The sequence below is a fragment of the Moschus berezovskii genome, chromosome 16 (genome assembly GCF_049115385.1).
Source record: "Moschus berezovskii isolate FMDL1 chromosome 16, NW_MosBer_1.0, whole genome shotgun sequence".
Classification (NCBI taxonomy): Eukaryota; Metazoa; Chordata; class Mammalia; order Artiodactyla; family Moschidae; genus Moschus; species Moschus berezovskii.
The window spans coordinates 25,422,814-25,446,459 of NC_142475.1; the positions used below are offsets into that span (position 1 = coordinate 25,422,814).

A 23,646-nucleotide genomic window follows, 5' to 3' on the forward strand; every position below is an offset into this window, starting at 1 on the left:
AAGTCTCCCTTTGTCAATAAACAGAGAAGAACTTCTCCAAGTAAAGTGTATTCATATTCTGATGAATAAAACTGCCTTTTTCTATCTAAATTATTCTTAGATAAAATAAATATTTAAGTTCTTTTTGAACCCACAGTTAGTTATTGTTGAGAAATTCACTAAAACCAAGCAGTAGTGCTATAGCTTTTGCACAACATGGGTACTATTAACATTATGTAAAGATCAACTACTCTGGTATTATGTAGGCAGTGCCTTCAAAAAAAACCCAGGCTCCATATCTCCTTCACTCTTTGCAGTAAGAGCAACACTAACACACAATGTGTACTAAGCATCCAACTAGCAGAGAGCAGTATTCATTCATGCCACATCTCCCATAAATATATCCTGAACTGAAAGGCAGCATATGCCCATTTGGGGCTCTTTTCTTTTCATGTATACTTTCCTCCTATTTTTTTCAAAGATTTTACCCTACCAACAGGGGTTTCCCTGATAGCTCAGTTGGTAAAGAATCCGCCTGCAATGCAGGAGACCCCGGTTCAATTTCTGGGTTGGGAAGATCCTCTGGAGAAGGGATAGGCTACCCACCCCAGTATTCTTGGGTTTCCTTTGTGGCTCGGCTGGTAAAGAATCTGCCTGCAATGTGGGAGACCTGGGTTCGATCCCTGGGTTGGAAAGATCCCCTGAAGAATTGAAAGGCTACCCACTCCAGTATTCTGGCCTGGAGAATTCCATGGACTGTATAGTCCACGGGGTTGAGAAGAGTCAGACGTGACTGAGCGACTTTCACTTTCACTTTTTTCACCGTAAGGACTAAGAGTCCTACTTCTTCAAGAAAAAGAGGTTAAAGTTTAGGCACATTTTAAAAATAAATAAAGATTTTACTTTTTACCTGCTGAATAACTTTGACCAGATCTTTTAGCACCTGCCGGCGTTTTCGAACATCTTTGTTTGTGATGACTGCTGTGGTCAAATAACGGAGAATATGTGGACACATCGTTTGAATTGCATTAAGATACCTAAATAAAAATATGAAATTTACTTAATAACTTACCCAGTTTTTCTAGATCTATAACCGTCTGTGATTTAAAGAAAACACTTGAGCAGCCCATCACACTGCACTGTTTCAGTAACCAAGGATTGTATAAAATTACAAATGAGTATTATTAGGGCCGTCTTCACCAAGAAAAAGTTTAAATGCTAAGAATGTTAGCTGGTATTTCTCAATTTGGAGTGAGATGAGAGACTCACTTAAGAGGTAAATAATTCTATTACCACTGCTGAATAAAAGGATTTTGAAAGGCCCTTATACAAGCCATCAGTCTGTTTTAAAAGATTTCATTTACCTGTAAGAACAAATGTATGAAAAGCTATGTGCAAAACACTCCTCATAATTAAGAGAATCAGGCGCTTACACAAATTAAGTTTAAAAAAATTAATTTCAGGGGATGGAAGACTGGGAACTATTCTGTTGATCAGCAGCTGACCACCCTTGGTCATTTGGTGTTTATCCAATATTTCTTCTGCTCAATTTCCTTTTCCAGCTCTCTAATTTTTATCCAGTAAGAACCTCTGAGCACCAAGTTGGAAATATTTGTCAATAAAGTCCATTTCTCTTAGTTGAATCTTCAAGCTCCAAAGTACCCATCCAGCTCTATTTCCCAGCACACCACTGACTGCCTCCTGCTTTCCTCACTTCTTAAAGCTCACTCCACACGAACTGCTCTCCCAAACACATCCCTCTGAAAGTCTAAATTCTAGCCATTCTTCAAGGTCCAGCAGAGAAACCTTATCTCCCAAGTTCTCCCAGACTATAATGTTAATAAATCTCTATACTTTGTCATATTGTAGATACCCCATAAAATGCTGTTTGAACTCATAAGAGGACCCTGCTGCTGCTGCTAAGTCGCTTCATACAATCTGATAATAACCTAACATTCAGATAAAATCTAGTTGCACTTAGTCCTCTTTAAATCCCCTCTAAACAAGGCAAGGTATAATCAACATTAACTCAAGAACAAAGCAATTTCTAAGAAAAGATAACTAAATAAATAAGCTAAAAGCTTCATTATCTGAAAAATTAAGTATGAGTTTTAGGCAGAAAACTTTAAATGCAATGTTTGTTGTTCAGTACAAATGACTGCCTAACTACTCTTACCAGAGACATGGTGTATAGGAGAGCATGACTGGTTTTCTTAATCAGATTTGAAGTAGGTAGTTTAAGTAGGCATTTATGGAACCCATTCATAGATTTATTCATAGAAGACTAAAGTTTATTTTATATGATGGTAACCCCCCCTTTTACTTATCCTTTCTCTGTATTATTGCATCATGTATAATTTCACTGTTCTTATTGGAAAATGATGTCCTTAAGAAATCATCTCTCTCTATGTGAGTATACCGGAGAAGGCAATGGCAAACCACTCCAGGACTCTTGCCTAGAAAATCCCATGGATGGAGGAGCCTGGTAGGCTGCAGTCCATGGGGTCGCTAGGGGTCAGACATGACTGAGTGACTTTACTTTCACTTTTCACTTTCACACACTGGAGAAGGAAATGGCAACCCACTCCAGTGTTCTTGCCTGGAGAATCCCAGGGAAGGGGGAGCCTGGTGGGCTTCCGTCTATGGGGTCACACAGAGTCGGACACGACTGAAGTGACTTAGCAGCAGCATGTGAGTATACAGCAGGGTTAGAAAATTATTGTGAAGGGCCAGATAATGAATATTTTAGGTTTTGCAGGTCAAGAGGCAAGACTCAGAATATTAATCAGGCACCTATAAAAAAATAAAACAAATTTCTAAAATATTTTATTATAAAAACTCAAAATATAATAGGTGACTACAAATATTTATAATTCAAGTCTACTAATAAAAATAGTAAAATTCCCTTCATATGGTAACTTTGTTTAATTGGGTTCAAATTTAGAGATCCCTATTAAAATTTATTACAAATGTTTATTTGTTAATCTGTAATGAGATTTTACATATTTAACCCGACAATGATTTTTTAATGTATGCAGGTATTACCAAACATTGATATAAATGATAAGACTTTAATTTAGCATATTTATCACTTGGGGAAGGCTTTTTTAGAATTCTGTTAAGATCTTTTGATACTGCCTTTTAGCTATCATTACATTGCAAATAAATCATTTATATTTCAATTGCACAGTTAGATGGATTTTCATACACAGAAATTTCCTTTGTACTTACAATGAGATCTAAAACTTTTTGGAAATGTAACTTGAGCTTAAAAAATGTATCTGCTACAAATCTGTGTGGGAATAAAGGTCTCATTTCTTCTTTAAACTTTTGAAAACAGGAAAGGTTAAAGCAGCTAGACATCACTTAGGATTCATACTATGTTATTCATCATCAAATGCCTGCTGTAGTTAAGTCTGCATATAAGTACTGTTCAGATTTGTAATTTTAGGTTGAACTAAGAAACATTAAGTATATAACAAAATATAACTTCCAGAGTCATTCAGGGCTTGCTCATAACGGTTGAGGGCAATTTTTTATTTAGGAAAATTTCCATCTTACTCCAACCTAGAAAAAGTCACACTAAAACTTTGCCACAAAGTCAAGATATTCTATCGTCAAACAAAAATTCAGGGACCGAGAACAGTTAAGCCCACAACAGAAAATGAAGTTCACTGCTGACGCTAATGGTTTAATAATACACCATGGATTCAGAAATCTTCCACAAAATACATGGAAATGTATAGTGCAATGGACAACTATAGGCTTTCAACACCTCACATTTTCACAAGCTTTGTAAATTTGTCCAATAAGCAATTTTCTCGCCCACAATTTGCCACCAACATTTTTAACACAGTTTAGCAGATTCCACTTCAGGTTGTACTAAATTAGTGTTTTCTTAACTCTGAAAATATTTTCAACTGTAGTTGTTCCACAGACTATTCATAAAGGTGTGTTCTTCAGACACTTCAAAGCCAACACTGATTCCTCAAACCAACAACTACTCATATTGATAAACATCTATCAACAGAATCTAAGAAATCAGTAAAAAATCATATACTTTATTTAATTGACTACTGATGTGCTCCCAATATCTTCAATTCTGAGGAACAGTTCTCAGTAGAAGGCTATAAGTTTTAAATCAATTCTTTTGTTCTGGACATGTTTATTTGGCTGCTGCAACTGAACATAACTAGTAAATGGCTTTCCTTACTTGGTTAACAAAAGAGCTGTTCAGAAACTTAACTTTGGTTGAAGCCTCATTTTCCTTAATTTTGTGAGGAAATTCTGCTGCAATATTGTTTTACATTTCCTAATCTTTCTGAGAGCTGCTTTGTAATCAGTTGGGCATATTGTAATGAGTGCTTACAGCCTGGTTATATGGATGAACACTGTACACTTTTAGTATATCTACACGGCGGCGCAGACGTGACGCGAGAGACGCCGGCCCCAGCACAACGAACCACGCAAAGAGGTGCGGCCTTGAGGAGCTACCCCACGCCTGAGGCCAGGGCCAGTGGCCGAGAGGAGCTACCCCACGTCCAACAGGCGGTGGCTGCGCGGGCGCAGGAGGGCCGAGAGGAGCTACTCCGCGTTCAAGGTCAGGAGGGGCGGCCTGGAGGAGATACCCCTCACCCAAGGTAAGGTACAGCGGCTGCACTTTGCTGGAGCGGCTGTGAAGAGATTTTCCACGACCAAGGTAAGAAAAACCCAAATAAGACGGTAGGTATTGCTAGGGGGCACCAGAGGGCGGACAGACTGATATCATAATCACAGGAAACTAGCCAATCTGATCATATGGACCACAGCCGAATGTGGTCCACTGGAGAAGGGAATGGCAAACCACTTCAGTATACTTGCCTTGAGAACCCCATGAACAGTAACAAAGGGCAAAATGATAGGATACTGAATGAGGAATTCCCCAGGTCGGTAGGTGCCCAGTATGCTACTGGAGCTCAGTGGAGAAATAACTATAGAAGGAATAAAGGGATGGAGCAAAAGCAAAACCAATACCCAGTTGTGGATGTGACCAGTGATAGAAGCAAGGTCCGGTGCTGTAAAGAGCAGTATTGCATAGGAACCTGGAATGTTAGGTCCATGAATCAAGGCAAATTGGAAGTGGTCAAACAGGAGATGGCAAGAGTGAACGTTGACATTCTAGGAATCAGTGAATTAAAATGGACTGGAATGGGTGAATTTAACTCAGACGACCATTATATCTACTACTGTGGGCAGGAATCCCTTAGAAGAAATGGAGTAGCCATCATGGTCAACAAAAGAGTCCGAAATGCAGTACTTGGATGCAATCTTAAAAATGACAGGATGATTTCTGTTCGTTTCCAAGGCAAACCATTCAATATTACAGTAATCCAGGCCTATGCCCCAACCAGTAACGCTGAAGAAGCCGAAGTTAATCAGTTCTATGAAGACCTACAAGACCTTTTAGAACTAACACCCAAAAAAGATGTCCTTTTCATTATAGGGGACTGGAATGCAAAAGTAGGAAGTCAAGAAACACCTGGAGTAACTGGCAAATTTGGCCTTGGAGCAAGGAATGAAGCAGGGCAAAGGCTAATAGAGTTTTGTCAAGAGAATGCACTGGTCATAGCAAACACCCTCTTCCAACAGCACAAGAGAAGACTCTACACATGGACATCACCAGATGGTCAACACCGAAATCAGACTGATTATATTCTTTGCAACCAAAGATGGAGAAGCTGTATACAGTTAGCGAAAACAAGACCAGGAGCTGACTGTGGCTCAGATCATGAACTCCTTATTGCGAAGTTCAGACTGAAATTGAAGAAAGTAGGGAAAACCACTAGACCATTCAGATATGACCTCAATCAAATCCCTTATGATTATACAGTGGAAGTGAGAAATAGATTTAAGGGACTAGATCTGATTGATAGAGTGCCTGATGAACTCTGGACGGAGGTTCGTGACATTGTACAGGAGACAGGGACCAAGACCATCCCCATGGAAAAGAAATGCAAAAGAGCGAAATGGCTGTCTGAGGAGGCCTTACAAATAGCTGTGAAAAGAAGAGAGGCGAAAAGCAAAGGAGAAAAGGAAAGATATAAGCATCTGAATGCAGAGTTCCAAAGAATAGCAAGGAGAGATAAGAAAGACTTCCTCAGTGATAAATGTAAAGAAATAGAGGAAAACAACAGACTAGGAAAAACAAGAGACCTCTTCAAGAAAATTAGAGATTCCAAGGGAACATTTCATGCAAAGATGGGCTCGATAAAGGACAGAAATGGTATGGACCTAACAGAAGCAGAAGATATTAAGAAGAGGTGGCAGGAATACACAGAAGAACTGTACAAAAAAGATCTTCACGACCAAGATAGTCATGATAACGTGATCACTGACCTAGAGCCAGACATCTTGGAATGTGAAGTCAAGTGGGCCTTAGAAAGCATCACTACGAACAAAGCTAGTGGAGGTGATGGAATTCCAGTTGAGCTATTTCAAGTCTTGAAAGATGATGCTGTGAAAGTGCTGCACTCAATATGCCAGCAGATTTGGAAAACTCAGCAGTGGCCACAGGACTGGAAGAGGTCAGTCTTCATTCCAATCCCAAAGAAAGGCAATGCCAAAGAATGCTCAAACTACCGCACAATTGCACTCATCTCACACGCTAGTAAAGTCATGCTCAAAATTCTCCAAGCCAGGCTTCAGCAGTATGTAAACCGTGAACTCCCAGATGTTCAAGCAGGTTTTAGAAAAGGCAGAGGCACCAGAGATCAAATTGCCAACATCCGCTGGATCATTGAGAAAGCAAGAGAGTTTCAGAAAAACATCTATTTCTGCTTTATTGACTATGCCAAAGCCTATGACTGTGTCGATCACAATAAACTGTGGAACATTCTGAAAGAGATGGGAATCCCAGACCACCTGACCTGCCTCTTGAGAAACCTGTATGCAGGTCAGGAAGCAACTGTTAGAACTGGACATGGAACAACAGACTGGTTCCAAATAGGAAAAGGTGTACGTCAAGGTTGTATATTGTCACCTTGCTTATTTAACTTATATGCAGAGTACATCATGAGGAACGCTGGGCTGGAAGAAGCACAAGCTGGAATCAAGATTGCCGGGAGAAATATCAATAACCTCAGATATGCAGATGACACTACCCTTATGGCAGAAAGTGAAGAGGAACTCAAAAGCCTCTTGATGAAAGTGAAAGAGGAGAGTGAAAAGGTTGGCTTGAAGCTCAACATTCAGAAAACAAAGATCATGGCATCTGGTCCCATCACTTCATGGGAAATAGATGGAAAAGCAGTGGAAACAGTGTCAGACTTTGTTTTTTTGGGCTCCAAAATCCTGCAGATGCTGATTCCGGGAGTTGGTGATGGACAGGGAGGCCTGGCGTGCTGTGATTCATGGGGTCGCGGAGAGTCGGACACGACTGAGCGACTGAACTGAACTGAACTGAACACTGCCAGTTCAATGCTTTGCTTTCTAATTTGAAACAAAATATTTCCACTGTATTGTGCCTTAAAATTTAAGCACATCTGAAATCCACTTTTCTCCTGTTGTTTTGACATGATGAGTATGCACTGGTAAAATGTTGCCGTGCAGTGATACACGTGACACTTGAAAAGGTCCAGGTACTAGGGCAGCATTACTGGGATTCAAAGAGCACTGAGCAGCAGTGAAGCAAGGCGAGTGCAACAATGTATGACCGTCTGTCTGAAAGCAGATATAGATTATCTCTGTATCTCTCTATATCCATCTATCTCTATACACGCACAGATCAGATAGATCAATACACATCAATGAATGTGTGTTCCAACAAAAACTTATGGACATTAAAACTGTAACTTCATAATTTTCACATCACAAAATATTATTCTTTTCATTTTTTCCCCTAACCATTTAAAATGTAAAAGTCATTCTCAGATTGCAGCCATGAGAAAAAAGGCAATGGGCCACAATTTTTAGCTCACGGTCCATAGCTTTTGGTATACAGCATTTCCACAGTACACTTCCAAACACAGCAGGGAATTCCTACCTGCTAGGGCAGAAGTGATCCTGTCTATATGGGTGTAAAGTTATCTACATTGATCATTACAAAAAGGAAGGGAGTGAGGATTAAGTGTGATTCTGGGCGAGTCATCTTAGTTTACACTCCTGTAGGATCAGTAATTATATGATTTAGTTCAAATATAAAAAAACCATAGGTATCGCTATTTAACAGCCTGCCAGTAACCACTGTGCTCTTCTGTTCTGCTTCTCTTTTTTATCATTCATCTCCTTTCTTCTTTATCAATCAAAATTTAAGTCAAATCAATTTTCATCTTCTAACTTCTCCAGGTCTCATTGCTAAGTGTCATAAATTTATAGTGTTTATTTAACACGCACAATATGTCTATATTTAGTTAAATATGTTCTTAAGCTACTTGTGTTATTTGTTTGGATTATAAACTATGTAAGAAAGCAGGCTATATACCTCCTCTGTTTTTGAAATCTAACTTAAAACTATTTTTCATTTAACTAAGAGGTTCAGTATTTATTGTGTTCTGAAATGCAATTTCAGGATGGTCAAATAAGAAAGTTTATTCTTTCTCGAGCACAACCCTGCTCTAATTGTATAATTTTATGGAAGTGTTCTTACAGTATTTTTTAATTATAAGTCAGAATGTTTAGTAACCAAAGGATAAGACAAAATAATCACCAAATAAAATTCTCCTCTCAAACATGTTTATAATCTAGTTGGGACGATAAGGCAATTTTAAGTTTTTTTTTAGAAAGACATTAATTAAACTTCAAGTATAAGGTAGGCACAATATACAGGAACCTTATGTAGGAAGTAAACCTGAGCTGGATCTTGAAAAACAGGCAGAATTTGAATTGCTACAAAAAAGAAGAGAAGGGTATTTCTAGAAAGGCTAAAAGAAATTTAAAAAGCTAGATTTAGTATAACTGCAGAGGATGGATTTTTAGAGATCATCCTAAGCTAAAGCAAGCAAAATACTTGCATAAAAATTTCTTGTCAGGAACGATTAGGAAGTTTCGGAAAAATAACGGCAGATGCTAAGTGAGGACAAATTCTGGCTGGACACAGTCTAGTTGACTGTTAACAGTAAAACTTGAAATTTCTTAGGAAATATACATTTTTTAATTTAGAAAACAAATCAAACATTCTTTTGCTAATTGAACTTTAAATCTTTTTTTAACAACTGGAGAGTAACGAGAGCATTGTATTACATATGCATTCTTCTTCCTAATAGCACCTAGGTTTGGTGGCAAAGCCTCATCTCTAATAGCCTATGAACACTGTTCCAACTTACACTTGATACCTTATCTTATATATTATATTACATTTAAAAGTTCAACATTTTTCAAATGTGTAAATCATCTCCATTTTAGATTCAGAATAAATTATGGCAGAAATGATAATGTATATGATGTAAGAGACTCAACCGGCACTGGCATCTAAACTTTCACTTCAAGGACAAAAGTATAATCAATCTTCTCAATACTTTTTGTACTTGCAAAAGCCTGAAATCACAATCTATATAAACTATCAATTTAACATATACTCAATGAACCACATTAAATTGTATTCCTGTGCTATTAGAAATTAAAAACAGAAAAATATGATACTTTCTCCATTAATACCTACTATATATCAACGACAATTGAAAAAGACATACTGACTGTAGAGACACAAATGCAAATTACACACTACTCACTAAAACCTACTCTACTTAAAGAATATGCAACCTAGGAAAATGAATGAAACAATAATCTGTCAAGCCAACTGGGTGTGTTATCACATGAAAAAGTTATAATCAGGCAAAAATGAGAATATGTCATTAAGACATTACTAATGAGGAAGAAAATATGATGGCAATCTGACCCTATGGCAAGTGAAAATGATAAGCACCATATTTTGGAGAAATTTTAAAGTTGCAATATTGAGTTGGGAGGATGAGAATGTTTAACATTTACTAATACACTGCTAATTTTATTTTCATTGCCTTTGTTTTGTTTTTCTATACTTTTAATCAAGGTTTTAAAAGTTGAACAAGTTCAAGGCTATGAACTAATTTCTGAGTGCTGCTTTGGCAGGGATTTCATAATTATCATCACTTAATCTCTTTGATTCAGTTATTTATAAAACTTTTAATAATGCCCAGTTTCACTGTGTTTTTGTCCAGGAAGCACATGCTATGAAATTTCTAGTTTTTAAAAACTTCAGATTTTTAATGGCATAAGGTATTCTTTGTTATACATGAACCCATGGAAATACAAATGAAAGCATTAAGCCTACTTACAGAATATAGCTTCATAATTAACTGTCATAATTCTAAGCTGTTATTTTAATTATATTTCTATAATTATGAACCTTTATCTCACTTGAAAATTTAAAAAACAAATCTATTTTTTGCATTGTTTTCCTTTATAAGTTTGATTTTTTATCTTCAACAAAACTTTCTGCTATCTCAACTACTACCTTTATATTTCTAGTATCTACAATAAATGATTCTACTAAGGAATTATATAAAAGCCATAAGGTTGTCAGGAATGAATCCATACTATTTCCCCTTGATTTGTATTATAGAATTTTTACGGTGGGTTTGAATATTTTTTATTTTCTTGTTTACTTTCTTTATTTAAAGATGTGTTTTTAAAATCAGCTCAATAATATTCCTCTCTGGATACACACGTAACTACAAAAACTATAGGAGAGTGAGTCTACCCATTAGTAGCGTGGAAAGCCAATTCCTAGGGATCCCTATGACAAGAAAAGCTCTCCTTATAACCCACCTGCTAGTTATCAAGATTAGAGCCAGCTATTACAGTATCCAATGTCTGAATCAGATTTGCTCATTTAGGGAAGGTTCATACTTCCACTCATGACTTCAGAGATATTAATAAATTCATAAGACAATCTTACAGGTTTATTATTCAGAAGGGAGGCAAAACACTACATGACAATTTTATTTTTAATCTCTTCTCATTTGAATACATGTCTGATTAACCTCCATAAATACTGAGAACTATATCCTTAATTCTTGAATTTGAAATTCTCATAAAACATCTTTTTTCATAAGATGCATAGACAGTTTAAAATTAAAGATAGGTAGTACTCATCACTTTAGTAAGAGAAAACTATCATATTAGGAAGACTTGAGAACTTGATAAAAAATATTAAAATCAAAAATATTTAAACCAACACTGGGGACCGGGAAAGAAAGAAGATGCGAGCAAAGTGAGAGGTAATGATCTGAAACAGAATCATAAAAAGAGAACTATAGAAAAAAGCAAATCTTGAAAAAACCCACTCAAATATTTAGGGTGACATACACACCAAAACATGTTCCTGACCTGGATCCTGGATATGTGGAAATGGATACGTTAATCTGATGGTGCTATTAAACATTCTAGTCACATAAATTAATATTCTATCCTGATTCCAAGTATTCATAAAGAAATCTTCTGTACTCCATAGCTTCTTATGTAAATATTAAACCTACAATCTGGTCAATGTTTCATGTTCTTAGTCCTCTTAGCACTTCTCATAGCAAATGAGGGCATGTTGGTTTTATACATCAGTTTTTCTGAGGCTGGTTCAGCTTTTTTCTTTGCAAATAAACCCCTAAAATACTACCAAATAAAGTTGTGGGCTTCCTATACCAAAAGTCAGAAAAAAATAAAATATCCTTGTAGTATCTTACTGTAGCACATGGTGACTTTCCTTTTTTAACCTTTTCTAAAGGAAAGTTATGACCAACCTAGATAGTATATTAAAAAGCAGAGACATTACTTTGCCAACCAAGGTCCGTCTAGTCAAGGCTATGGTTTTTCCAGTGTCATGTATGGATGTGAGAGTTGGACTGTGAAGAAAGCTGATCGCCAAAGGATTGATGTTTTGGAACTGTGGTGTTGGAGAAGACTCTTGAGAGTCCCTTGGACTGCAAAGAGATCCAACCAGTCCATTCTAAAGGAGATCAATCCTGGGTGTTCATTGGAAGGACTGATGCTGAAACTGAAACTGCAATACTTTGGCCACCTCATGCGACGAATTGACTCACTGGAAAAGACTCTGATGCTGGGAGGGATTGGGGGCGGGAGGAGAAGGGGACAACAGAGAATGAGATGGCTGGATGGCATCACCGACTCGATGGACATGAGTCTGAGTGAACTCCGGGAGTTGGTGATGGACAGGAAGGCCTGGCGTGCTGTGATTCATGGGGTCACAAAGAGTCGGACACGACTGAGTGACTGAACTGAACTGAACTGAAGAGCTTACTTAATGCAACAAATGTACTATAACTTTCCAGATTACAATCTATTATTACATCCAGCAAACAGTATGCAACTATAAAATTTTGGGGGCTTCTGGTGCCTCAGCTGGTAAAGAATCCTCCTGCAATGCAGAAGACCTGGGTTCGACCCCTGGGTTGGGAAGATCCCCTGGAGAAGGGAAAGGCTACTCACTCCAGTGTTCTGGCCTGGAGAACTCCAAGAACTGTATAGTTCCTAGGGTTGCAAAGAGTCAGACAAGACTGAGCAACTTTCAATTTTCTACAAAGAGGGTTTCTTTAAGGAGGAACAACAGCTCAGATAGAAACAATCTTTTATGCCTGCTTTAGCGACTATTGTGAATCTAAACAGCATACCTGAATGCTATAAAACATCTCTAATAAAATAAATAACTGTAAACCATGTAAGTTATAAAAAATTTTCTTTTAATTTACATTTAAAATTTAACGCTGGAATCATACAGTGTCTTCTACCTCACTTCATTCCATGTAGCTTTTGCTTTTTCAAAGAAAGATCAAAATAATTTCCTGTTACAAAAACTTCCTTGCCTGTGTTCAGTTTTAACAAACTGGACTAGTGTATCATGATACAAGGGCTTCCCTTGTGGCTCAGCTGATAAAGAAGACGCCTGCAATGAGGGAGACCTGCGTTTGATCCCTGGGTTTGGAAGATCCCCTGGAGAAGGGAAAGTTTACCCACTCCAGTATTATGGCCTGGAGAACTCCACAGACTGTATAGTCTATGGGGTCACAAAGAGTCGGACACAACTGAGTGACTTTCACTATCATGCAAATACTGACTAAATACACTAATACTGAACTTAAGGTATAATATTAATACAGAAAATAAGCCAAGCAGGTGTCTGATAAAAGTGCTTCTATTTGCCAGATTCAGGGGAACATTTAGCATTTAATGCAGAAAACACAATTTATACCATTTAAAAATGGCTCCCTGTTTCTACATTTAAAAATTACTGGCACTTCTTGGTTGGCAAATATTTTTCATCTTTATCACCACCAATAACTTAATTTCTCTTAAAGTTCAGATGTTCATGTTAACAACTAAAGAGGTCAAATATTTCACTCTTAAAAATCTTAATAAACTGAGCATTTAAAGAACATAGTTACTAATGTGATCTGTTTAGATGATTATATTTCATCAACTTACGCAAAAATATTGGTCGAGTATTAGTGCCTTATTTTTAAAACTTAGAAAATCACACAAAAAATATAGGTTGTTCAATGTTCACTGATTTTATATTAAAAGGGTATTACAGCATCAATTCCTAAACTATACTTCTGTAAACTAAATACACATTTTAGAAAAAAATTAAAATCTTAATTTGACAGACAACAATAAGGAGCAATCAAGTAAAACATATTAGGATCTCTATCTTAATTTAGGTTAAAAATAACAGAAATATGGCTCAAAGTATTTATGTGTGATTTAGCCAACAATGCAGTTAATAGGTCATACCCAGAAACAAAAGTTAATGCAATCTTGGGTTAAATTAATAAAAGCATATGTACTGATCACTGCAACTAATACTGCCACTACTTTCTATAAAGCTTAGATAATTCTAGAATAAGCTTTCAATTTGAAACATCCATATTTTTAAAAGGCTATGGATAAACTGGTGCTTATCTAAGAACAGCAGCCATAATACTAAAGAAAGTAGCAAACTACATTACTTGATAAAACCAGAGATATTTAGCTTGAAGGAAAGAAAAATAAGGAAAATTATATTCAGGTATCTGAAATATTTTCATAAAGTAAGTCTTGTTTTCTGTTGCTCCAACCAAAATATTAAGAAATAACAGGCAGAAGATTCAGAGGCTTTTATCTCAAATGGAAGAATAAATTTTAAAAAATGACTTCTACCTAATGATAAAACAGTATAGTTCACAAAGCAGTGTATTTCTTGTTACCAAAAGCTGGATGATAGAGCAAATGATATAAAAGGGATTCCTGGGATGTATTATCTTCCTTCCACATAATACAGCCTAAAGCCTTCTAATTCTGAAGCTTTCATGCAAGTATGAATTACCTGGATTCCTGTTACACAGAAGATTCTATTCAGTTCTTCTAGGATAAGACCTGAGATTCTGCAAAATACTGATGCTGGTGGCCCAGAGACCACACTTAAAGAGCACTTTAAAGGGCTCAGAATATACTTTTATCAAATAATTTACTTAAGAGTTATATGTAAGCTTTTTCCATGAACAAGCACATCTACCACATGAAAAGGGGGAAAAAAATGTGAAAACAAATTTAAATGTTAGAGAGAAGTACATTTTAAATTTTAAAAATTCCACTTGATTTCATATAATTAAAGTGAAAATTACACAGTGAGGACTTCCCTGGTGGTCCAGTGGCTAAGACTCTGTGGCTCTGATGCATGGGGACCAATTCAATCCCTGGTTGGGGAGCTAGATCCCACGTGCCATAACTAAAAGCTCCCCCATGCCACAACAAGACCCAGTGCAGCCAAATAAATAAACAAATAAATATTAAAAAAAAAATACAGTGAAATAACTTACTGTGGCTGGTAAAGGAAGAGATCAATAATGTTATCACGCCCTTTGGGGTGATTGAAGAAAACAAACAGAGACCAATGAATGAGCCATGTCCGCTGCTGAAGAGACTGAAGTGGAGAACTCACAGACTAAAGGATTAAAAAATGTATACAGAGGAAATATTAATATATGAGAAAGAGGAAAGGGAATAAATATTGCTAATATTGGAATTTTAGTTAAAATGAGAACCTTCTAAAGCATGCGCACTGTGGTCATTATGATCAAAGTCCAATCCCCTAGACTACTTTGCTCTCTACATGACCCTTGACATTCAAAATTTCCCTTTTCTCTGAGGCAAATTCAACAATGTCTACTAAGCCACTTTTACAGAGCCTCTAAGTTACACTCATTTCAGAAAACATTTTTAAAAGCAACCACTAAATTAAATACTCCATAAAAAAAGTATTAGACACTAATAGATGAAAAATGTCACCTGCATACGATTTTCAATAAAGGGTAGCACTAAGAGTATTATATCATTTCCACTGAAATAGATAAAAGAGGCATTAAAGCTCTAACAAAAATGAAAGCTGAGTTATTTTCTCTAAGAGCCAAAAGAAGTTTGACAACTTCCTTCAAGGAGATTCAGTAAAACTAATCAACCCACTGTGATTTTTAAGTCAGGTCAACATTTTAGTTTAGTCTTCCTCCCTCCCATTCTTCCTTCCTTTTAAAAGTACACAGTGCTTTTCCTATCAAGTATGAAGGATACATAGAAATTTCAGAGAATCACCTTAAAAAGGTGTAACTCACATTATTATCTATGGTCTCTTTTAGCCGGGTCAGGTCTTCCATGGCTGCATCCCAATTCTGCATTAAGATTTCAGAGGCCAGTTTTCCCCAGAGTGAACTCAAAGCATTTCTATCCGTTGCTGGAACCTATTGAAGCCATCATAATTAATTATATTCTGAATACTCTGGAGGAATAGATAATGTGTATTTTATACCCTACATATCCATCCAGCCTACTAAAAAATCTAAAGCTCTCTTCCCCAAACTGCTCTTTATTTGGATCACACTGGTTAAGCTGACTCAAACAGCTTTCATTTAACTTAATTTACTAAAAATACTCAGTCTAGATCAGAAAATAAAGAGTAACCTAAGACTAGGATACAGCACCAGTGTTTTAGCATAATCCATTTCAGATAATTTAATCAGGGTTTCCCTGGTGACTCAGATGGTGAAGAATCTGCCTGTGATGAAGGGGACCTGGGTTCAATTCCTGGGCTGGGAAGATCCCATGGAGAAGGGCATGGCAACCCACTCCAGTCTGGTGGGCTACAGTCCATGGAGTTGCAAAGAGTTGGACACGACTGAGTGACTAAGCACACAGCACAGCACATACACAATTAATCAAATTTTACAGACCTAAATCTTTGCCAAGAGTTAAGATTCAGAAGCAATTTGTTGCTAAAAATTCCTGGAGTAAAGATGTGGAAATAAAGACTTGTGAATCCCATTTACAATTTAAAAAAAAATTTCAGAACAAAAAACTTTCCAAATTATGATACAAATGGAAAAAGTCACAAAAAGAAAAGCAGGTGTATTGACTAATAACATTAATAATTATCAAAAATATACAGTGAGCAACAAAAGTTCATTTTCTTATACAATCCTAAAACCATGAAAGGAAAATAAAAATTTTTTATCCTCATTAAAAAAGAGGGCAGAAATGATGCATGGAGAGCATAACTTGTTGAAAATTATACCTCTATTCATAAAAGCTATAAATTTCACACTGCAATTTTTACCTACAAAGAGAAATGAGGGCCATGCTATCTCCTCTTGCCACTGGCGGAAGAGTATCATAAACCCAAACACCTATAAGGACTAGGCTAACAACAAAAACAAGTAAAGCCGGACTCTCAAAAAGCAAGGCAAAGAAAAGCGGATGATATAATGACTCTGAACTGTGCTAAAGCAGCAGAAGCAAGTGAGTGTACTGGAGACAGAATACCTTTTTCATTGAAGCATTCACATGGTGGTATTAATTGTAAAGTACCATTAGTACATATCATAATTACAAGTTAAATAAAATCATATGGGCAGGACTGGAAATTCAACCACCAATAATTTTGGCTCTACCACTATAAACAGCTGAACCATCTGTGCTTTAGCTTTCTCATCTATAGAATGAAGATACTATCAGAATCCACCTCAACTGCTGTATGAGTTAGATGACATAATACATGTAAAGAAGATTACATCATCATCTGACACATAATAAAAAATCAGAAAATGTGAGTCATTACCAAAACGATAATGAGAATAGAAATGATGATACAGAGTACTACAGGTTGCCTTAACTATGAGGATTAAAACCACATCTAATTCAGACTCGGCCTATATTGAGATTCTTCCTTTGATGGCAGTAACTAATTCAAATATACTGAAAGATATATAACAAACTCTTAGAACAGGCAAATAGCAGAGACTGAATTTGCAAATTAAAATTGGAAACATAATGAAACCACTGGTTCTTATTATTGTTACAATTTATGTCCACAAAAACCTCGTGTGTGAATATTCATCTTTCTTTGAAACAGACAAAACCCAGAACTAATCCAAATGTTTATTAATGAATGAACAGAAAAACAAGTATATTCCTAGAATGTAAAGAATCAAACTTCTGATATATACAGTAACACAAACGCATCTCAAAAACTTGCTAGTCAAAATATGCCAGACACAAGCTTACAAATATCATTCCTCTTAATATGAAATTCTAGAAGGCTACTCTAATAGGGATGGAAACCAATCAGTAGATGAACAAGAGATGAGGTATGACTGTAAATGGAAACAAGGGGTCCTTCTGGGGTAAAATATTCTTTATCTTGATTTGGTGGTAGCTGCACAGGTATGTACATTTTAAAACTTACTGAAATTAAAAACTTGACACAAATATCCATAAAACTATTATTCAAATTACAAAGAAAAAGATGTTTGATCCTTACAAAGAAATCTAAGTACTAATATTTCACTGAAATTTAAGATGTCATCAATTTTAAGGTGTATTAATTATTTTAGGTCAATTTAGGATACATTCCAATTTTAGATTTTAAAATGGGATGAACGATGTATGAAATACACATCTTTTACAGTGACATTATCAAGCAGAGCACATCAGATCCAAATCTTCAGTCGATTCTAAAACTCAAAATAAACAAATAAATACACTAAAAAAAAAAGGAAAAAAGATTTTAAAATCCACCAAATCATCATTACTCAAACTTTCTTGAGTCAAGGAAAAGTACCTTTAAACTGAATGACAAGTACTTAAGAGTAGGAAATTTTAAATTCTGAGTGAATCACATACACAAATATGATCACCAACAGTCTCAGCATCTTAAAATTACTTTTTATTTCAAATAGCTATTGGATGAGGGGAGGGGTTATATTCTGAAGCCAGACCAAAGACCACAGTGAGGGCAAATTCTAACAAAATAATTAAAATACAGTGCTAATAATAACTTTCAAAACAAAAAAATTTCCAAAATTCCTACCAAATCTGTTCCACCATTTCAATTTAATGAATTTCTTACAGTATTATTCAAAGAAGTTTTGCAATCAAAGAGGGTGCATTTAAGTACTAGTTGGTATTTTCTAAAAGCCACCAAACCTTTTAAAAATAAAAGTAGATTCTAGGGTCACACAGCTTTAATTTATACAACACTAACCTACAATAGGTCACTCAGAGAGTCAAATTCTAATCTCAGATCATAGTTACAATGGTTCTTTCATAGCTTATGTTTCCCTAACCATAGATTTAAAAGAATAATCAACCACTAGGAAAGAATTTAGAAATGAAAATAGGTCTTTGCAAAAAAATAAAATTAAATAACCAATAATCAAAAACACTGGCATTATTTATCCCAAATCTAATACAGGATTTTTATCTTTGCTATTAAGAAGATCTCAAACAAATACATAGAATTTATAATGGTGTCTTATCTATATCAAAAGAAAAAGTAAAATAAACCAGCTTAAAACTTGGCTTGGTTAGCCTTTATCAATATGCCAACATGAAGTAACCAACTCATGTAACTCAATTTTTCTGTGGCACAAGATGGGACAAAAACTTTAAGGTGAATTGCACCTAATTTCTGAGTATGGTCCAATCACTGTATTTTGATTATTAACGTAAAACATTAATTTTGTATCCGGACCACTGTATTCAACCACTGGAATGTCATCTGAATTCTCTCATAAGATTTGCCAGGTGATGCAAAAGCTTAAGATCAATCCAGAATTTTTTAAAGATAGGAAACCAACTGAGATCTTCATATTTTACAAAAGTAAATATAAAAACTCTGCAAACTTTTTAGGTATACACCATCTATCTGAGCCATCAGGGAGGCCCCAAACATGAATCACATGCAGAAATTTTCAGACTAAACTATACTACATAAACACAATAATACTATTAAAACTAAAATATGTAATACATGTTAGGATAAAAAGCTTTTTATAGCACTGCAGCAAGTTTTTTAATTCCCAAAAGGTTCATGCATACACTACTCTGGCTCAAGTCCATGTCATTACAGTTGGCTCTTCATACCAACCTGCTTTCAAGGGTGGATATGCTAGAAGAGTTTCAATATCTGGATTTCCAGCAGTTACCTTAAGTTTCCATGTCTTAGCAAAATGGCACATTCACTCACTGACCAGCAACAATAAATTTACTGTGCTAGAATTCTAACATGACACTAAATCTTCATTCTCAAAATTCACTCCCAGCATTAACAAATGATATGAATAACCAGCTCTTTTCATGTACCTGTAATCATATCAGGCTTCTGATTTTACAATCCTCTTCTAAGCTGTTTACATTTCCAAAGTAATCAACTTTTGCTCTCTTAAATCCTTCATAATATTAAAAGTAAAACTGATGGAATTTTCTGATAAGCCACTACAAATTTAGTATCATCCATTACCTTCAATGCACTTGCAAGCTAACCACAGCTAAACTGCAAATTAAGAATTCGTTTACAAATGAGTAAAAGAAAAAAAAATTTTTTTCAAATCAAACTCAGAAAGTGAAATCTAAACAAAGTTGTCTAAGTATTTTTTTAAAGTGTAAGATTTATTTGATTTAATAACACCAAACTCTTCCTTCCCGTGCAAAAAAAGGAAAATTGAATTTCCTAGAAAACAACCAAAGATAGCAGCCACTGAATGTTTTCTTTGTGACATGTGTGGCTAAAAGAAAAAGGTACCAGAAAACAGAGACAGAAAGGGACTGTTCCAAGGCTAGAAAACAAAAAGTCCCTGTCTTAAGAGGTCATTTCCCAACTTCTAGGATTAACTAGTTATCAGAGATGTAAGCAGTCTCTTACTAAACCAAAATAACAAATTATAATTTCTCAAATGAGAAGCTAGTTAAAACGAGAAATTTTGGAAATTTTAGAGGGCATTTATTAATATAATTACCTAAACAGAAGACAGAATGAGAAAGAAATCTGTCAGTGTGAAGCCTGATTTTTCCTTTAGCTTCACACAACTCTCTTTACCTGACAAGCAATGAAACTGCTGCTACTGCTAAGTCATTTCAGTCGTGTCCGACTCTGTGTGACCCCATAGACGGAAGCCCACCAGGCTCCCCCTTCTCTGGGATTCTCCAGGCAAGAACACTGGAGTGGGTTGCCATTTCCTTCTCCAATGCATGAAAGTGAAAAGTGAAGTCGCTCAGTCGTGTCCGACCCTTAGCGACCCCACGGACTGCAGCCTACCAGGCTCCTCCATCCATGGGATTTTCCAGGCAAGAGTACTGGAGTGGCTTGCCATTGCCTTCTCCGAAGCAATGAAACTAGAACTTGTCAAATAAGACAAAATTGCTATTATCTATCAATACCATTTAAACTCATCTACTCCCTAAAAAATGGGGGAAAAAAAATGAAACTTTATGGTCTAATACCTGAGGGGCGGAAGTAAGTAGAAAAAGTTACTATTAAGGCATAAAATCTTTTAAAACTATCATTAGAATTCCACAGCTGTTTAGAACAAGTTCAAGGAATACATGCAGCATAAAACACTGAACTAAAATTAGCAATAATAGATCTACTCACTAAAAATTAAGTAATATGCCACCCACAATGTGACAATCACTGTGCCGGGCAATATTATAACAAATCTATTACATGATTCCGTTCGTTCCGTTCCGTCACTCAGACGTGTCCGACTCTTTGCAACCCTGTGGACTGTAGCCTACCAGGCTTCTCCGTCCATGGGATTCTCCAGGCAAGAATTCTGGAGTGGGTTACCGAACTCTGCTGCTGCTGCTGCTAAGTCACTTCAGTCGTGTCCGACTCTGTGTGACTCCATAGACGGAAGCCCACCAGGCTCCCCTGTCCCTGGGATTCTCCAGGCAAGAACACTGGAGTGGGTTGCCATTTCCTTCTCCAATGTGTGAAAGTGAAAAGTGAAAGTGAAGTCGTTCAGTCATGTCCGACCCTTAGCGACCCCACGGACTGCAGCCCCCCAGGCTCCTCCATCCATGGGATTTTCTAGGCAAGAGTACTGGAGTTCCGAACTCTACTAATGTTAAAATCATACAGCTATATATAAAATGACAAATTAGTGGTTCCTACTTTTGGATTTCAAGGTAAAGTTAAATCTCCCTCCAAATTTTAAGGCCCTGACATAAGGTTTCCTGTTTCTCTTTGGCTTCTGTTGAAAGTTTATTTTTTCTTGACAATGATGGCTGAAAAGTTAATGGACAGACCCAAATCTATAGACCTGTTTTGAAGAACCAAGGCAACCTACAAAAGAGAGGGAAAAGGAAAAGAAAAGATTACTTACCAACACTCTAAAGAAGTACAGATATTCTGCTGCTCCAGAGTAATTTCCACATTCATACTGGAATTTTGCATACCTGTACAGTGTATCTAAATATTCCTGCCTGAACTAAAAAAAGAAAAAAGTTTAGGTTATCTTCTTAATTTTGAGTTTCAAGATTCAAACCATTTACTCTTTCAAATGTCCCCAGATAGCAATTCTTTCAAAAATTGATCTCTCCCCCAGTACAATAGAAAAGCACATGACCCTTAAATTAGGAATTGCTGAATTTCACATTCACAGTTCTGGCCTTGAGTTATGAACTGTAATACCTTCATTGTTGTGATACAATTACAATTACAGCTGAAGGTCTGATGTTGAATCCCGTAGCTGGTAAAGGAGCTTACACAACTATCTAGCATATGCATCCCTGTTAAGATTTTGATTATATATAATGTGTACAGTAAATTTCAGTTCTCTGCAAAAACTGGCCCCCAAATTATACCCATTTTTAGAGTTTATGATGCAAACCAAATGAAAGAGAAGAAATCTAAGAGAAAGGCTCCAAACTAGAACACTAACAAATATATCAAAACATTTTACATAGAAATTAGACAAAATAATCATGCACAGTGGTCAACATGCCTCCTGTTACAATAATTATGTGTTAAATAAAAGATAAAACTTGAATGCAAGCTAAATAATTAATTATATGCAAATGATTATATACACACTTTGAGTTAATGCAAGGGAAGGAGACTGGAAGATGACTGCTGCTGCTGCTGCTGCTAAGTCCCTTCAGTTGTGTCCTACTCTGTGCGACCCCATAGACAGCAGCCCACCAGGCTCCCTGTCCCTGGGATTCTCCAGGCAAGAACACTGGAGTGGGTTGCCATTTCCTTCTCCAACGCGTGAAAGTGAAGTCGCTCAGTCATGTCCGACTCTTAGCAACCCCATGGACCGCAGCCTATCAGGCTCCTCCTTCCATGGGATTTTCCAGGCAAGAGTACTGGAGTGGGTTGCCATTGAGCCTATAACAACATTCCTTTATCTGAGGATTTATAACGGTCCTGATAATGTCAAGGGCTACTACATTCCACAAGGCAGCCAAAGTGCTACTTAATGCTATTCCTCAAGGCATTTTAATTCAAATTTAGTGATGTTTTACCTACTCGTTAATCCATCAGAAATACAAAAAGCTGATGCTAAAGCTGAAACTGCAATACTTTGGCCACCTCATGCGACGAGTTGACTCACTGGAAAAGACTCTGATGCTGGGAAAGGTTGGGGGCGGGAGGAGAAGGGGACGACGGAGAATGAGATGGCTGGATGGCATCACGGACTCTGTGGACATGAGTTTGAGTGAACTCCGGGAGTTGGTGATGGACAGGGAGGCCTGGCGTGCTGTGATTCATGGGGTCGCGGAGAGTCGGACACGACTGAGCGACTGAACTGAACTGAACTGAACTGAACATGTTATCTAAAGGTAATTACAAGCGTATTATTTTCCAATCAAGACTAATTTTTAAAAACTAAAGCTTCAAAAACATACGTCTTATGTCTAACACATTAATCAGGAAATTACATCCTTTTCAAGCCATGAATCTAACTATTCAGCACTGTTCTTTAATTACCTTTATTACAACATGACAACTAAACAGTTTTAAGACCACTTACACCATGCTTGTCTGCCAGGTAGTCAAACAGCATCCGACCATCCCTTAACAAAAAAATTTAAAAGTTACTGTATCTCACAGGCCACAGAAAACAAGCATATTCAACTTCTATCTTATTACTCACATAAAGCCATATAATTACTTTAATATTTAACACTAAAAGTAAGACTTTCAGAAATAAACAGAACATTACATGTTTTGAACATAAGGAATTAGGAACTCAAGGAAAACTAAAGTTTAAAATTTCACTTTGAGATTTCTTAAGCCCTAATTGAAAACCATATGTTCTGACTCACCACATGATCTCAGTTTTTCAGGTAATAAAACCAGAACATTCTGATTACTCTTATAGTGACATC

At 36.4% G+C, this 23,646-nt stretch overlaps 1 protein-coding gene across 2 annotated transcripts in view; it reads right to left on the reverse strand.

Annotated features, from left to right (window-relative positions):
- The window catches only part of EIF3E (eukaryotic translation initiation factor 3 subunit E), a 53,392-nt gene that overhangs the window by 18,580 nt on the left and 11,166 nt on the right, over positions 1 to 23,646 (reverse strand). For both annotated transcript variants that reach the window (XM_055431738.2, XM_055431739.2), the window contains 5 exons: positions 23,289 to 23,331; positions 21,636 to 21,740; positions 15,591 to 15,716; positions 14,802 to 14,926; positions 890 to 1,016 (listed from right to left, as the gene is read on the reverse strand). In XM_055431738.2, coding sequence (XP_055287713.1) covers positions 890 to 1,016; positions 14,802 to 14,926; positions 15,591 to 15,716; positions 21,636 to 21,740; positions 23,289 to 23,331 — 526 coding nt within the window. The remainder of the gene's footprint in view (positions 1 to 889; positions 1,017 to 14,801; positions 14,927 to 15,590; positions 15,717 to 21,635; positions 21,741 to 23,288; positions 23,332 to 23,646) is intronic.